The sequence below is a fragment of the Anastrepha obliqua genome, chromosome 5 (genome assembly GCF_027943255.1).
Source record: "Anastrepha obliqua isolate idAnaObli1 chromosome 5, idAnaObli1_1.0, whole genome shotgun sequence".
In the NCBI taxonomy this organism is placed as follows: domain Eukaryota; kingdom Metazoa; phylum Arthropoda; class Insecta; order Diptera; family Tephritidae; genus Anastrepha; species Anastrepha obliqua.
Window position 1 is genome coordinate 3,177,697 of NC_072896.1, and position 17,439 is coordinate 3,195,135.

At 35.1% G+C, this 17,439-nt stretch overlaps 3 protein-coding genes across 3 annotated transcripts; 1 reads left to right on the forward strand and 2 right to left on the reverse strand.

The window, feature by feature from the left end:
* The first annotated feature begins 957 nt into the window (after positions 1-957).
* Positions 958-2,250, forward strand: LOC129247263 (uncharacterized). Its single transcript, XM_054886314.1, has 3 exons — positions 958-983; positions 1,198-1,751; positions 1,817-2,250. Exons 1-3 carry the CDS (start codon positions 958-960, stop codon positions 2,248-2,250), a joined length of 1,014 nt encoding a protein of 337 aa, XP_054742289.1.
* A 5,250-nt stretch (positions 2,251-7,500) lies between these two features.
* On the reverse strand, positions 7,501-8,592 carry LOC129247265 (chromosome-associated kinesin KIF4-like). The gene is made up of 4 exons (XM_054886316.1): positions 8,415-8,592; positions 8,128-8,287; positions 7,983-8,059; positions 7,501-7,745 (listed from the first exon to the last, which is right to left on the reverse strand). Exons 1-4 carry the CDS (start codon positions 8,590-8,592, stop codon positions 7,501-7,503), a joined length of 660 nt encoding a protein of 219 aa, XP_054742291.1.
* Positions 8,593-12,984: 4,392 nt separating this feature from the next.
* LOC129247268 (chromosome-associated kinesin KIF4-like) lies at positions 12,985-14,076 on the reverse strand. The gene is made up of 4 exons (XM_054886328.1): positions 13,899-14,076; positions 13,612-13,771; positions 13,467-13,543; positions 12,985-13,229 (listed from the first exon to the last, which is right to left on the reverse strand). The coding sequence occupies exons 1-4, from the start codon at positions 14,074-14,076 to the stop codon at positions 12,985-12,987; spliced, it is 660 nt and encodes a 219-aa protein (XP_054742303.1).
* Between the last annotated feature and the right edge of the window lie 3,363 nt (positions 14,077-17,439).

The window sequence follows — 17,439 nt, forward strand, 5'->3', positions numbered from 1 at the left end:
TTGCGGCAAAACCGACCGAATTTTTCACAAAGGGAATCCGTGAATTGCCAGAAAGATGGGAAAAAGTAGTAGTAAGCGATGGACAATACTTTGAATATTAAATTTGTAACCATTTTACGTCAATAAAGTTTCAAATTTCGAAAAAAAACCGCACGAACTTAAACATAGTCCTATTAGCACCAACACTATTCAGTTAATAATAGTTTTTCAGTTATTTGTTGATAAAATTTGTCTTTTACCTTCACCAAATTTCGATAGAATAAGTGCACTTATCACATTTATTTTAATAAATATTGAACCTATATTATATTAACATACACACACGTTTTTAACTCTTTTTATTTATTTATACCACAAATTAACAATTTATATTGCATTTTTAAGTTGCTAACTCAAAATATGCCAGCTAAATTTACAATAACTGAAAAGCATGGCTGAATGGAGTGCTGCCAGAAGCAAAAAATACAATAATAAAAAAATAGAATGCGATTGAAAACGAAGCAACATAGGAACATAATTTCCACACACTCTTTTTCGTTAGAATAATGAGGGAATGGGGGTTTACAACCTCTAAGGTGTATATATTGAGTTCATAAATATATATAAATACAATATCGATATGATTTTCGAAATACAATTCAGCTTCACGCAAAACTACTATGTGCAGCGGAGACGGGCCAACGCGAAAAGGAGTTCTACGCAAAAATACTGTGGATTGCGTAGCCGGAGTTGGACTGATGAGGGTTATTTTTTTGAAGCGCGGCCGAAGGCCACCCACGCGAAAAGGAGTTCTACGCAAAAATACTGTGGACAGCATAGACGGTCTAGTATCCGCCTATTTTATTTATTTATTTTTTTAAGCGCCGTCGAAGGCCGCCTACGCAGAAAGGAGTTTTACACAAAAATACTTAAATTTCTCCCATCCTACTCAAATTTCTCCTATCGTACCTACTGGGAATGCATCCCTGCATCTTGGAAAAACGGTAATTTTTACTTTCATTTTGTTTTGCATTTTCGTGTTTTCCATTTACCGTTGCCATTTAAAACGCGTTGAAAGTTTTCGATTCAGTGATTTAGATTATATTTAATAATACAAAATGAGTCAAATGGAAGCAGGCAATTTATTTCTTATAAAACATATATATATTGAATTATATTAATATACTTTTTACATGATAATATACCTTCCACAAGCAGTGGAAGGACTTTGCAAGAAGAAGCAATTTCTAAAAGCAATGCTCTCACTGCTGCTGAAATAAAGCAGCGCTGGAATTTTGCAAGAGTGATAAGGAGATTGGGGACAACAGAGCAGTGCGTCCAATTTGCCGAGGATAACGGCCTCATTCTGCGGTCGAAATTATGTACAAAGCATAAGACACAGATGTCACTGCATATGAGGGGCAACAGCTCACTGGGCATTTTTCGCTGCAGAAAAGCGTCATGCCGAACTAATTCTGGGGTGTCTAGAGCGAGCGGGACTTGGTTCGAAAAGGCCAAGTTTTCGCTCCCCCATATTTTTCACATCATGTATGGGTATGCACATCACTGGTCGAATGCCATGACTAGAGAAGAAAATTTCGTCGAGGTCTCCTGCTTGTCTAACGAAACAATAACTGACTGGTACAGTTATTGCCGTGAGGCTGTGGTAACATACCAGGTTGACAAGCAGGAGTCCGAAGGAAAAATAGGAGGACCGGGCAAAATCGTGCAAATAGATGAGAGCAAATTCGGCAAAAGAAAATATAATAAAGGTAAATTTTGTATGCCTGCAATATAAAACATTTTATTAATTAAAATATTTCTGTTGTTAATTTAGGGAGAAGAGTGGAGGGCCATTGGGTTCTCGGTATGATAAAGAACGGCAGCCTTAAGCTGGAGGTATGTCCGGACAACGTGCGTTCGGCGGAGGTGCTCATACCTTTGATTAAAAAGCATGTGGCGGAAGGCACAACAATCCACACGGATTACTGGAAAGCATACGACTGCCTTCGCGATCATGGGTATGAGCACCTAAAAGTAAACCACAGCGACCCGGACAATCCGTTTGTGACGAGCGATGGTATACATACGCAGAGGATAGAATCTCAATGGAGGGTGGTAAAACGGTTCTTCCAAAAGGATAATTATAACAATCCAAGCAACTTCGCGGATATCATTGTTGAGTACCTTTGGCGCAAGTCAATAATTAAAAATCGCTATGATCCCTTTGAAAAGCTGATTGATGTCATCAAATACAGTTACAAACCATAACATTCTGTATTTTTATTCATTTATGGTATTCTTTTTAAAATTTTTTAACTATTCTTTTTTATATATAGATATTTAATATATAAAAAAGAATATATATAATATATTCATAATATAGTGAAAATTTGGAATAAAAAATCGCGCGATTTTTAATTCCAAATTTTCGCCTGCGGCGCTATTTTTTCTTTTTTTTTAAATATATACAGTGCACTCGCGGTAACTCGAATAGCCGCTAAGTCGAACGACGTGCTAACTCGAACACATTTTTTCCCGTATTGACTTCTTTGTAACTCGAACAATAAAAAAGCGCTATAACTCGAACAAAAAAACAAATTTATTTGTACACACATTCTTTTCAAACATGTACATTTTGTACATAGATACATATGTAATAGTATATGTATATAAATTATATGTATACTAGTGTATTGTCCATATGAATATTTCGGCGTTAATATCCCGTTAGTTTTCTGGGAACAACATCTTGCATTGACCAAATTGCTTTAAATTTGTCATTTGTAGTGTATCAGTGCACGTGAGTAATGGATCGTAAAAGGTTGAAGTGTTTAACATTAAAAGAGAGGGCTGAAGTCCTTAACAAAATTAAACGTGGACGTAGTGTTACTTCTCTAGCGAAGGAATATGGGGTAGCCAAGTCCACCATAAGTCTTATAAAAAAGAAAGATAAGGCAATTTATGGCTTGCACTAACGCTACCGGCAACCATAAGCTTAAACTTCTCGTTATTGACAAAGCAAGAAATCCTCGTGTTTTCAAAAATTTTAACTGTCCGGTGGAGTACAAAAATTCCAAATCAGCCTGGATGACTTCGGCGATTTTCAAAGACTGGTTTCATAATTCGTTCATGCCGCAGGTAAAATCCAGATTCATTAAAACAATTTTTTTAACCAAGTTAAATGACTTTAATATTTAGGTAAGAAAATATTTGAAAGATGGGGGACTACCTGAGAAGGCTCTTCTTCTAATTGATAATGCCCCATCACATCCCAACGAAATCGAATTAAAGTCCGAGGATGGTTTAATGTTTATGCCGCCGAATGCGACACCATTGATTCAGCCAATGGACCAAAATGTAATTCGTATAACGAAACTATACTACAGAAATTTTCTACTGGCTTCCATTTTCAACAACCGATCGAAAAATCGATATCGATGACTGTTTTTTGACGTGATAACGTCTTATAATTCGATTTAACAGGCTGCACGCACGAAAAAATGTGTCGTTACCTTGCTCATTACTGTTCATTGCCGTTACCTTGCTCATACTAGTGTTACCTTGCTCATTACTGTTCATATGTAGTTACCTTGCTCATATGTAGTTACCTTGCTCATATGTAGTTACCTTGCTCATATTAGTGTTACCTTGCTCATATGTAGTTACCTTGCTCATATGTAGTTACCTTGCTCATATGTAGTTACCTTGCTCATATGTAGTTACCTTGCTCATATGTAGTTACCTTGCTCATATTAGTGTTACCTTGCTCATATGTAGTTACCTTGCTCATATGTAGTTACCTTGCTCATATGTAGTTACCTTGCTCATATGTAGTTACCTTGCTCATATGTAGTTACCTTGCTCATTGCATTGAATGAACTGCAAGCGAAAGAGCGGAAGGAACGACAAAGCAAACAAAGCAAACGAACGGCAACGTTCGACATCTTGCTCTCCCCTACTTAAGTGAGCGTATATATGTATGTATGTATATGCGCATATGTACATATATAAATTCACGTATTTGTATTGGCATATGCCTTCTTATTGATTATTATTATTTTGATTTACTTGAGAATTTCAAATAAAACCAAGTTTGTTAATAATACCTGTTGTTTTAATGTTATTATTATTATTTTTTTATTATATCTGAAGGAAAAAATGTATGGTAATATTTACCATATCTATACTAATATTATAAAGAGGAAAACTTTGTTTGTTTGGTTGTAATGAATAGGCTCAAAAACTACTGGACCGATTTTAAAAATTCTTTCACCATTCGAAAGCTACATCACGAGTAACATGGATTATATTTTATTTTGGAAATAGGGCTCGAGATATAGGTCAAAACGTGGACCCGGGTAACCTTCGGATGTGTATGTACAATATGGGTATCAAATGAAAGCTGTTGATAAGTGCTTTAATAGGGGGTAATTTTCATACCTATTGATGACTAGGGTCTGGAAATATATGCCAAAACGTGGACCCGCCGGGTCTTTGCACCGAATTAAACCAAACTTACACACATTGTTAAGGAGGTATTGAAGATGGTTTCCGTATTGTTTGGGTACATATTGGTAGATATGGTCTCGAGATATAGGTCAAAACGTGGACCCGGGTAACCTTTGGTTGTGTATGTACAATATGGGTATCAAATGAAAGCTGTTGATAAGTGCTTTAATACGGGGTAATTTGTTATGTTATGTTATGTTATGTTATGTTATGTTATGTTATGTTATGTTATGTTATGTTATGTTATGTTATGTTATGTTATGTTATGTTATGTTATGTTATGTTATGTTATGTTATGTTATGTTATGTTATGTTATGTTATGTTATGTTATGTTATGTTATGTTATGTTATGTTATGTTATGTTATGTTATGTTATGTTATGTTATGTTATGTTATGTTATGTTATGTTATGTTATGTTATGTTATGTTGTGTTGTGTTGTGTTGTGTTGTGTTGTGTTGTGTTATGTCATGTTATGTTATGTTATGTTATGTTATGTTATGTTATGTTATGTTATGTTATGTTATGTTATGTTATGTTATGTTATGTTATGTTATGTTATGTTATGTTATGTTATGTTATGTTATGTTATGTTATGTTATGTTATGTTATGTTATGTTATGTTATGTTATGTTATGTTATGTTATGTTATGTTATGTTATGTTATGTTAAAGTATATGTTATGTTAATGTTAACTCATTCTCTATATCCATACAAAATATGTATCAAACAAATAAAATTAAAATTTTCTTTTGAAAAATGCAACCATTCAATCAGTATTTTCTTATGACGTTATCACGTTAAACTATCGTCAGTAAACCGACTTTGCAGACAACCTCTTTTTTAACATAGCACACTCAATTGATAAGTCGAACAAATTCGATAAATCGAACAGCGCCTGTTTTAATTAGTTCGAGTTATCGCGAGTGCACTGTATATGTATACATATATATCATATATTCATAATATAGTGAAATCTAAATACACCCAGCAAATACAAATCTGTAAACTCAAAATGCATACAATCAACATACTTTACTGAAAATCAAGCATTAATATATATATGTATATAAATATATACATATATCCATAAATATATCTATATATATATATATATATATATATATGAATAGACGTATATAATATAGAAATAATTTGTAAAATTTTGTATTTTTATTCATTTATTATCTTCTAAAATTGTTTATTTATACGATGTCTGGCAGCACTTCGGCTTATTCGGATTATTGGTCAATTTCACAATTTTTAAACTCAAATAACTTAAAAACTACAAGTCGCCTAGAAGTGAGGTTTTCACTTTTAGAAAGTAGAATACCCCCTCTATCCCCCCTTAAACTCCTTTTTTTAAAACAGACGGGGTAGGGAATGGGTATTTTCCCAAGTTATTTACTAAGGAACAAACTTATCCTCTTTTATAAAATTATATTTGTTATTATTTTTCACCTTTTTTCATTATTTATTTCTTTAATTGTTTGATTATGTATTCCTTTATTTGTAAAGTTATTATCTTCTAATTTAGGTATTTTATTTTTTTTTGTGTTATACTAGACTGGGGGTTTATGCTGTTATAGTTGCTGTTTGATCTTCTAATTCTAATTATGCTTTATTAGGAGGGTTACGGGCTATTGCTCAGACTATTTCTTATGAAGTTACACAAACCATTAGTATTGAAGTGGTTACTGCGCTCCTGTGCCTGAAAGGAAAAAAATTTGAATTAAGTCTTATAATTGCATTTGAGTTGATGTTTTTAGTTGTCCTTATACGTACTTATACGTCCTTCTTGGTGGCCTCAACGGTGATAGTGAAAATCGTATGTGAGCGCGATTACTGCTCATTCATGGCAGTAGCCGCAATAGCGCGGCTTGATGAGCCAAGCATAAGACAGTCAATTGTTTCGTCAACCGATGAAACCAGGGTTTCCGTTAATCCTGGCATAACAATGCCATTACGGTTCTCGCGTATTTCTACAATAAATTGCTCACGGGGCTGATGTGACAACAAGTCATATAATTGCTCCTGATACAACTCCATAAAAGAACATTTCGCTACGAAGTCATATTCACTTTGTAAGCTTTTGATGCGTTTAAAGATATCGTACATTAATCGAGGCATGACCACTGTATTTTCATTCAACTCTCCGCCAAAAGCTGTACCTATTTTACTCACTTGCCAGAACCAGTCTGACCGTAGGCAAATATTGTGGCATTGAATCCGGAAAAAAATTTGTCCAATACTCCCGTCACAATTACATCATAGACATATTCCATTCCGATACAGTCAATTGTTTATCCGGTGCTGCGGATATAAGCAGGCTATCAACTGCACATACTTGTATGGTGGCTTCTCATTGTGGTATAAATCGTGCTGTAAAGAAAATCAGGCAAAAAAAAAAAACATTAGCAAATAGATTATGCAGGTATGACATAGATATTTACGTTTTGTAAATTGTTGTTCCTATAGTTGTTGTAATCGGCTTGATTCTGACGAAAACCTTGGCGCGGTCTGGCTGGGCAACTATTGTACATAAGATCGGCAAAGCACCGCACATTATTTTTATGTAATTATACTAAAAGGAAAGCAAACGCGCTATCGCTTTCGTGTAGGCTAATTACCACCATCGGCAGCTCGCTGCTCGAGTGACATGCCCGGCGAGCCTGGGGTCGATTGAAAAACAGTATTGTCTCGCGAATTGTCTGCAAGTATAAATTAAATTAAACATTTTAATATTTATTTTTCATATTAGCACCACTCTATGCGTACCCATATGACGGGGCTTCGTCTGATACCGGTAATCCCTTATCCAGTGCTGTGGCTATAGCTACCCAACGCCCCTACCTACCGCCTGATACTTTTGTTCCAAAGTGTGGTTTGGCTCTTGGAGTATTTGGTATTCTGGAGTATTTGGTATTGCACTACTAGTATTTATACCATCGGTCGCAACGGCTCCCTGTGGTGGTACAATGCTTTGTAATGCAGCATTTAGGGAGCTGCTCATTCTATAACTTCCCCATTAGCGGCCAACAGTTCAATAGGTAACTGTTGTATGGCACTCTTGGCGATCGGTTTATTTTTAATTTTACGCGCACGGTCTGCATAGCAAAGGGTCTCAGCAACATTATAGTCGGCCGGACTAACGCAGGCTATCATAAGAATGATCGGATTGACGCCTAGGGAGTCTTGCAACAAACGAGTCAATTTGAAGTCCCGAAAGCGGACAAAACCAGAGCCCTGACTAGCTGTAAAACAATAAAGAATTATATGAATATTTGTATGTATTTATGTATAGTATAATATTTTTGTAAAGTAGAAGGAATCGTTAGTAATAAAACGTATCTACACAAACCATTAGTATTGTTTCCATACGTTATAAATACTCAACTATAAGGTTTTTTGCACTTACAATCAAGCGCCGATACGTAATCTCAGGGTTAAAAGATCCTGATTTATTTTAACACCCTCCTTAAAACGATCACCTGTAGCTTGTGTCTTCTTAGAGCGTTGTGAACCAGCCAAATCTACTAAATGGAACTTTGAAGTAGTTACTGTGCTCCTGTGCTTGAAAGGAAAAATATTAAATTAAGTCTTTGAATTGATGTTTTTAGTTGTCCTTATACGTACATTTCGTCTTTCTTGGTGGCCTCAACGGTGATAGTGAAAATCGTATGTGAGCGCGATGACTGCTCATTCATGGCAGTAGCCGCAATAGCGCGGCTTGATGAGCCAAGCATAAGACAGTCAATTGTTTCGTCAACCGATGAAACCAGGGTTTCCGTAAATCCTGGCATAACAATGCCATTACGGTTCTCGCGTATTTCTACAATAAATTGCTGACGGGGCTGATGTGACTGTCAATTGCTCCTGATACAACTCCATAAAAGAACATTTTGCTACGAAGTCATATTTACTTTGTAAACTTTTAATGCGTTTAAAGATATTGTACATTAATCGAGGCATGACCATTGAATTTTCATCCAACTCTCCGCCAAACGCTATACCAATAGTGTGAGTGTTGCCAAAACCAGTCTGACCATAGGTAAATATTGTGGCATTGAATCCGGAACACAATTTGTCCAATACTCCCATCACAATTACATCATAGACATATTCCTGCGTGTCTCGTGCATCAAACAAATTGTAGATGAATGTGTCGCTGAGAGGGTCTACAATTACCCCTGCAGAATCGCCCACACGCTTCACAGCTTCTTGGCAACCACGCTCTCATTCTGAAGGCACAATACTGCTTTTCCCTAATACCGTTATAACAAAACAGAAAATATGTATATACATATAACTAAATTATATGTAAAACATAGATAATAAGACATAGGAAATAAGCAAGAATGATAGAAACAAGATTGCGCTCATCAGAGAGTGCCTGACGCCGCGGATGCCAAGTTGTTCAGTGATGATAACCATTTGCTCTTCACAATAGATTTAGTGCTTTTTTATAGCCAAAATACGAAAATTTTTAAGTTTGGTGTTTGTTTCTTTTTGTTTTTAATTTAAAGCTACCCAAACCGTAAGTTAAAAAAAACTGTATTATTAAACAAAAGAATGTTAGAAAAGGTAACTCTGAGAAGATTAATGCAAATTTGTTGATTCCTATAAAGTTTGATATTTTGAAATTGCAAATTTAATTTTTTGCTCCTTTTAAGTTAATGCAATAATATTAAATTTCTTCTCTCAACTCTTCTTAACATTGAAAACCTTTTTACACATTTTAAAAAGCGTTTGAATTTACTGAATGCGAATTAAAACCATAGAGGTACTCAATCCTTAGTGGGACTTAGAGCATCAAGAGGTGTATTCATATTAAAAATTAGCAAAAAAAAAAAAATACCAGAAAATACTGAAAAAACCATAACGACATTTTTACAAAAAGAGTACCTTATCTAGTTACATAACCTCAAATATAGCAAATAACTCGGTACCTTAACAAAAGAGTCTCGCTTAACAAAAAAAAAAACTCATAAATTAAATTGTACATAAGCATAACACATTTATTAAAAAAAAAACGCACATTTCAAAAACAATTTGTCAACCATACAAAGTTCTTTAAGTGATTCAATAAAAATGTGTTGGGTTATTTTCTTTGAATGGGCATTTTAATGCGTTTTTATATCCAAAGCTAGGCAACACTGCAGTAGCGAGAGAGAGATTTAACTGCGGAAAGCAGAAGAATACCAACAACAACTGCGACCGCGGGCAGTGCGTTTTTGTTGTGTTCTAGAACATTTTGGACTGCGTGGTGCCAAAGCGGCCTTCGCATATCGCTTTCTATTGCTTTTGAGTCAATCAAGGTATTTTGTTTTTGTAAGTGCAATATTCGGACTATCAAGTGATGGAAGACAAAAGTACACGGAAGCAAGAAGGGAGCGCTGTGCTGGCGCACATATGCATGTATGTTTGAACGTGCATGGATGTAGTAACATATGAATACAATTATTTTATAGGAAGTTTAGAAGGCAAGTACAAACTTACACACATTGTTAAGGAGGTATTGAAGATGGTTTCCGTATTGTTTGGGTACATATTGGTAGATATGGTCTCGAGATATAGGTCAAAACGTGGACCCGGGTAACCTTTGGTTGTGTATGTACAATATGGGTATCAAATGAAAGCTGTTGATAAGTGCTTTAATACGGGGTAATTTGTTATGTTATGTTATGTTATGTTATGTTATGTTATGTTATGTTATGTTATGTTATGTTATGTTATGTTATGTTATGTTATGTTATGTTATGTTATGTTATGTTATGTTATGTTATGTTATGTTATGTTATGTTATGTTATGTTATGTTATGTTATGTTATGTTATGTTATGTTATGTTATGTTATGTTATGTTATGTTATGTTATGTTATGTTATGTTATGTTATGTTATGTTATGTTATGTTGTGTTGTGTTGTGTTGTGTTGTGTTGTGTTGTGTTATGTCATGTTATGTTATGTTATGTTATGTTATGTTATGTTATGTTATGTTATGTTATGTTATGTTATGTTATGTTATGTTATGTTATGTTATGTTATGTTATGTTATGTTATGTTATGTTATGTTATGTTATGTTATGTTATGTTATGTTATGTTATGTTATGTTATGTTATGTTATGTTATGTTATGTTATGTTATGTTATGTTAAAGTATATGTTATGTTAATGTTAACTCATTCTCTATATCCATACAAAATATGTATCAAACAAATAAAATTAAAATTTTCTTTTGAAAAATGCAACCATTCAATCAGTATTTTCTTATGACGTTATCACGTTAAACTATCGTCAGTAAACCGACTTTGCAGACAACCTCTTTTTTAACATAGCACACTCAATTGATAAGTCGAACAAATTCGATAAATCGAACAGCGCCTGTTTTAATTAGTTCGAGTTATCGCGAGTGCACTGTATATGTATACATATATATCATATATTCATAATATAGTGAAATCTAAATACACCCAGCAAATACAAATCTGTAAACTCAAAATGCATACAATCAACATACTTTACTGAAAATCAAGCATTAATATATATATGTATATAAATATATACATATATCCATAAATATATCTATATATATATATATATATATATATATGAATAGACGTATATAATATAGAAATAATTTGTAAAATTTTGTATTTTTATTCATTTATTATCTTCTAAAATTGTTTATTTATACGATGTCTGGCAGCACTTCGGCTTATTCGGATTATTGGTCAATTTCACAATTTTTAAACTCAAATAACTTAAAAACTACAAGTCGCCTAGAAGTGAGGTTTTCACTTTTAGAAAGTAGAATACCCCCTCTATCCCCCCTTAAACTCCTTTTTTTAAAACAGACGGGGTAGGGAATGGGTATTTTCCCAAGTTATTTACTAAGGAACAAACTTATCCTCTTTTATAAAATTATATTTGTTATTATTTTTCACCTTTTTTCATTATTTATTTCTTTAATTGTTTGATTATGTATTCCTTTATTTGTAAAGTTATTATCTTCTAATTTAGGTATTTTATTTTTTTTTGTGTTATACTAGACTGGGGGTTTATGCTGTTATAGTTGCTGTTTGATCTTCTAATTCTAATTATGCTTTATTAGGAGGGTTACGGGCTATTGCTCAGACTATTTCTTATGAAGTTACACAAACCATTAGTATTGAAGTGGTTACTGCGCTCCTGTGCCTGAAAGGAAAAAAATTTGAATTAAGTCTTATAATTGCATTTGAGTTGATGTTTTTAGTTGTCCTTATACGTACTTATACGTCCTTCTTGGTGGCCTCAACGGTGATAGTGAAAATCGTATGTGAGCGCGATTACTGCTCATTCATGGCAGTAGCCGCAATAGCGCGGCTTGATGAGCCAAGCATAAGACAGTCAATTGTTTCGTCAACCGATGAAACCAGGGTTTCCGTTAATCCTGGCATAACAATGCCATTACGGTTCTCGCGTATTTCTACAATAAATTGCTCACGGGGCTGATGTGACAACAAGTCATATAATTGCTCCTGATACAACTCCATAAAAGAACATTTCGCTACGAAGTCATATTCACTTTGTAAGCTTTTGATGCGTTTAAAGATATCGTACATTAATCGAGGCATGACCACTGTATTTTCATTCAACTCTCCGCCAAAAGCTGTACCTATTTTACTCACTTGCCAGAACCAGTCTGACCGTAGGCAAATATTGTGGCATTGAATCCGGAAAAAAATTTGTCCAATACTCCCGTCACAATTACATCATAGACATATTCCATTCCGATACAGTCAATTGTTTATCCGGTGCTGCGGATATAAGCAGGCTATCAACTGCACATACTTGTATGGTGGCTTCTCATTGTGGTATAAATCGTGCTGTAAAGAAAATCAGGCAAAAAAAAAAAACATTAGCAAATAGATTATGCAGGTATGACATAGATATTTACGTTTTGTAAATTGTTGTTCCTATAGTTGTTGTAATCGGCTTGATTCTGACGAAAACCTTGGCGCGGTCTGGCTGGGCAACTATTGTACATAAGATCGGCAAAGCACCGCACATTATTTTTATGTAATTATACTAAAAGGAAAGCAAACGCGCTATCGCTTTCGTGTAGGCTAATTACCACCATCGGCAGCTCGCTGCTCGAGTGACATGCCCGGCGAGCCTGGGGTCGATTGAAAAACAGTATTGTCTCGCGAATTGTCTGCAAGTATAAATTAAATTAAACATTTTAATATTTATTTTTCATATTAGCACCACTCTATGCGTACCCATATGACGGGGCTTCGTCTGATACCGGTAATCCCTTATCCAGTGCTGTGGCTATAGCTACCCAACGCCCCTACCTACCGCCTGATACTTTTGTTCCAAAGTGTGGTTTGGCTCTTGGAGTATTTGGTATTCTGGAGTATTTGGTATTGCACTACTAGTATTTATACCATCGGTCGCAACGGCTCCCTGTGGTGGTACAATGCTTTGTAATGCAGCATTTAGGGAGCTGCTCATTCTATAACTTCCCCATTAGCGGCCAACAGTTCAATAGGTAACTGTTGTATGGCACTCTTGGCGATCGGTTTATTTTTAATTTTACGCGCACGGTCTGCATAGCAAAGGGTCTCAGCAACATTATAGTCGGCCGGACTAACGCAGGCTATCATAAGAATGATCGGATTGACGCCTAGGGAGTCTTGCAACAAACGAGTCAATTTGAAGTCCCGAAAGCGGACAAAACCAGAGCCCTGACTAGCTGTAAAACAATAAAGAATTATATGAATATTTGTATGTATTTATGTATAGTATAATATTTTTGTAAAGTAGAAGGAATCGTTAGTAATAAAACGTATCTACACAAACCATTAGTATTGTTTCCATACGTTATAAATACTCAACTATAAGGTTTTTTGCACTTACAATCAAGCGCCGATACGTAATCTCAGGGTTAAAAGATCCTGATTTATTTTAACACCCTCCTTAAAACGATCACCTGTAGCTTGTGTCTTCTTAGAGCGTTGTGAACCAGCCAAATCTACTAAATGGAACTTTGAAGTAGTTACTGTGCTCCTGTGCTTGAAAGGAAAAATATTAAATTAAGTCTTTGAATTGATGTTTTTAGTTGTCCTTATACGTACATTTCGTCTTTCTTGGTGGCCTCAACGGTGATAGTGAAAATCGTATGTGAGCGCGATGACTGCTCATTCATGGCAGTAGCCGCAATAGCGCGGCTTGATGAGCCAAGCATAAGACAGTCAATTGTTTCGTCAACCGATGAAACCAGGGTTTCCGTAAATCCTGGCATAACAATGCCATTACGGTTCTCGCGTATTTCTACAATAAATTGCTGACGGGGCTGATGTGACTGTCAATTGCTCCTGATACAACTCCATAAAAGAACATTTTGCTACGAAGTCATATTTACTTTGTAAACTTTTAATGCGTTTAAAGATATTGTACATTAATCGAGGCATGACCATTGAATTTTCATCCAACTCTCCGCCAAACGCTATACCAATAGTGTGAGTGTTGCCAAAACCAGTCTGACCATAGGTAAATATTGTGGCATTGAATCCGGAACACAATTTGTCCAATACTCCCATCACAATTACATCATAGACATATTCCTGCGTGTCTCGTGCATCAAACAAATTGTAGATGAATGTGTCGCTGAGAGGGTCTACAATTACCCCTGCAGAATCGCCCACACGCTTCACAGCTTCTTGGCAACCACGCTCTCATTCTGAAGGCACAATACTGCTTTTCCCTAATACCGTTATAACAAAACAGAAAATATGTATATACATATAACTAAATTATATGTAAAACATAGATAATAAGACATAGGAAATAAGCAAGAATGATAGAAACAAGATTGCGCTCATCAGAGAGTGCCTGACGCCGCGGATGCCAAGTTGTTCAGTGATGATAACCATTTGCTCTTCACAATAGATTTAGTGCTTTTTTATAGCCAAAATACGAAAATTTTTAAGTTTGGTGTTTGTTTCTTTTTGTTTTTAATTTAAAGCTACCCAAACCGTAAGTTAAAAAAAACTGTATTATTAAACAAAAGAATGTTAGAAAAGGTAACTCTGAGAAGATTAATGCAAATTTGTTGATTCCTATAAAGTTTGATATTTTGAAATTGCAAATTTAATTTTTTGCTCCTTTTAAGTTAATGCAATAATATTAAATTTCTTCTCTCAACTCTTCTTAACATTGAAAACCTTTTTACACATTTTAAAAAGCGTTTGAATTTACTGAATGCGAATTAAAACCATAGAGGTACTCAATCCTTAGTGGGACTTAGAGCATCAAGAGGTGTATTCATATTAAAAATTAGCAAAAAAAAAAAAATACCAGAAAATACTGAAAAAACCATAACGACATTTTTACAAAAAGAGTACCTTATCTAGTTACATAACCTCAAATATAGCAAATAACTCGGTACCTTAACAAAAGAGTCTCGCTTAACAAAAAAAAAAACTCATAAATTAAATTGTACATAAGCATAACACATTTATTAAAAAAAAAACGCACATTTCAAAAACAATTTGTCAACCATACAAAGTTCTTTAAGTGATTCAATAAAAATGTGTTGGGTTATTTTCTTTGAATGGGCATTTTAATGCGTTTTTATATCCAAAGCTAGGCAACACTGCAGTAGCGAGAGAGAGATTTAACTGCGGAAAGCAGAAGAATACCAACAACAACTGCGACCGCGGGCAGTGCGTTTTTGTTGTGTTCTAGAACATTTTGGACTGCGTGGTGCCAAAGCGGCCTTCGCATATCGCTTTCTATTGCTTTTGAGTCAATCAAGGTATTTTGTTTTTGTAAGTGCAATATTCGGACTATCAAGTGATGGAAGACAAAAGTACACGGAAGCAAGAAGGGAGCGCTGTGCTGGCGCACATATGCATGTATGTTTGAACGTGCATGGATGTAGTAACATATGAATACAATTATTTTATAGGAAGTTTAGAAGGCAAGTAGGTGTGTGTATATGTACGCATGCTAGGACTTAAAGTAGATTTGTATACATATACACCTTCATGGCTATAGAGCAGAATTGTTTTTGTACTTGTTAGGAAGAAACTTATAAGAATGTAATGTGCTGTGCCATGTGAATAAATAAGTCAAGGTTATTTGGGCATACAGGCGTATGCACATATGAAAGGAAGATGATGTTCTTGCGCTTGTGCATTATTGTTTTTCATATACAAATGTACATACATACATATGTAATTTGCCGTCGAATACATAAACTATAAATTGAAATATAACATAAAATAAGCGTTGATTTATCTTAGGTAGGTAGGTTGGGTGGTTGTCGTAAAGACACACTTAGAACTTTCGCAGGTCCATTGTGATACCACTGGAGCTTCTCCTTACTCTACGTGTTCCCTTTTAAAACCATCTGGTAACTTTAATAAACGAACAGCTCTCTTCGTTAGTTTTAGATGGGCTATGTCCGCTACATCAGTTAAAAATGCTGTGCGCAGGCTTTTTATAGCTAAGCTTTCACACTCACATAAAAGGTGTCTGACTGTTTCCTCTTCTTCTGTATTAAGACAGCTTCTACAGAAATCGAAGTACGGGAGTCCTAACCTTCTAGCGTGGCTGCCTAATAAACAATGACCAGTTAATACCCCTATCATTTTTCTTATAGCTTCTCTGTTAAATCTTACCATGATCTTCGACCGATCGCTGTTCCATTTCGGTCATGTCTGTCTGCTAAGTTGGCATGTTGTAAGATTTTGCCAACTTATATTTACCTTTTTGATGGTTTCCCTGTCTATAATTAATTTACAAGTGGCTATAGGCATGGGTATCAGCGCCTTATCCGGTTGGAGATCGAGCGTTGTACCAGTTCGAGCAAGTTATTTATCTTAAACCATTATTTTATTTTTGTAAATTTTGTCTATTTGTATTCTCTGCAAATGTTGTGAATTTATTTAGATATACATATATTCTTTCTGTTATGTGTACTACGCTACACGCACTTATTTTTTCTAATAGCGGTCGTGCTCGGCAGGCGATAGCAAACCTCTGAGTGTATTTCTGTCATGAAAAACTTGTCATAAAAAACCACCTGCCGTTTGGCACCGGCTTAAAACCATAGTTCCCTCCATTTGTGGGAAAACATGAAGTCATAGTAGTTTTACTACTAGCACGTCGGCTTGCAGGTGTAGATTTTTTACCCTACCTTTACACCGCAGTTCACTGTCTAAAAGATGGCTGTTTTTTCAACGCGCTGACCTATTCTTCATGTCGAAAGGGTCTCTTTTGCAAGAGTTTCATACAGATACCTTGCACTAGCAGATATAGTACAATAGTTAAATTACCATTCAGGGACATAAAACTTAATTGTGTTTTTATAACTTTTTTAACTGGACTTGCATGAATGGCATTACACTTAGTTTCATGCATGTAATAATCCCAGGAAATAAGCGATAAGGTGTTGCATGGGTTGTCCTGTTTATTACCCGAATTATTCGTGTACTTAGCGTACTGCATATCATTTTACTGTCTTCAACGCCTATTCCGCTTAGATCCTGGAGGATGAAGGGATTACAGTGATTACCAATCTTGTTAAAAGTGCCCTCTATGTCTGGGAATGCCGTAAATGAATACTGTTTGAATTGACATTCTGGAAATATTGGACTTAGAATTCTGCAGCTGAAAAAAATATTCTCATATTTTAGAGAGGATAACCGCGTAATTATGCAAGGCTGTTTTTTAATTGCAAACTCCTGAAATGTGAAATAAATACTAACCAATAAAAATAAATAAAATAAATAATTGGCGCGTACACTTCTGTTAGGTGTTTGGCCGAGCTCCTCCTCCTATTTGTGGTGTGCGTCTTGATGTTGTTCCACAAATGGAGGGACCTACAGTTTCTAGCCGACTCCGAACGGCAGATATTTTTATGAGGAGCTTTTTCATGGCAGAAATACACTCGGAGG

Excerpts from the sequence above, each read along its gene's own strand:
- LOC129247263 (XM_054886314.1), top strand. The coding sequence starts at position 958 with ATGCATCCCTGCATCTTGGAAAAACG. Across the intron at positions 984-1,197 it reads CCCTGCATCTTGGAAAAACG|TGGAAGGACTTTGCAAGAAG; the intron begins GTAATTTTTACT and ends TTCCACAAGCAG. Across the intron at positions 1,752-1,816 it reads CAAAAGAAAATATAATAAAG|GGAGAAGAGTGGAGGGCCAT; the intron begins GTAAATTTTGTA and ends TTGTTAATTTAG.
- LOC129247265 (XM_054886316.1), bottom strand. The coding sequence starts at position 8,592 with ATGGGAGTATTGGACAAATTGTGTTCCGGATTCAATGCCACAATATTT. Across the intron at positions 8,060-8,127 it reads GCCACCAAGAAAGACGAAAT|GAGCACAGTAACTACTTCAA; the intron begins GTACGTATAAGG and ends TTTCAAGCACAG. Across the intron at positions 7,746-7,982 it reads TAAGAAGACACAAGCTACAG|CTAGTCAGGGCTCTGGTTTT; the intron begins GTGATCGTTTTA and ends ATTGTTTTACAG.
- LOC129247268 (XM_054886328.1), bottom strand. The coding sequence starts at position 14,076 with ATGGGAGTATTGGACAAATTGTGTTCCGGATTCAATGCCACAATATTT. Across the intron at positions 13,544-13,611 it reads GCCACCAAGAAAGACGAAAT|GAGCACAGTAACTACTTCAA; the intron begins GTACGTATAAGG and ends TTTCAAGCACAG. Across the intron at positions 13,230-13,466 it reads TAAGAAGACACAAGCTACAG|CTAGTCAGGGCTCTGGTTTT; the intron begins GTGATCGTTTTA and ends ATTGTTTTACAG.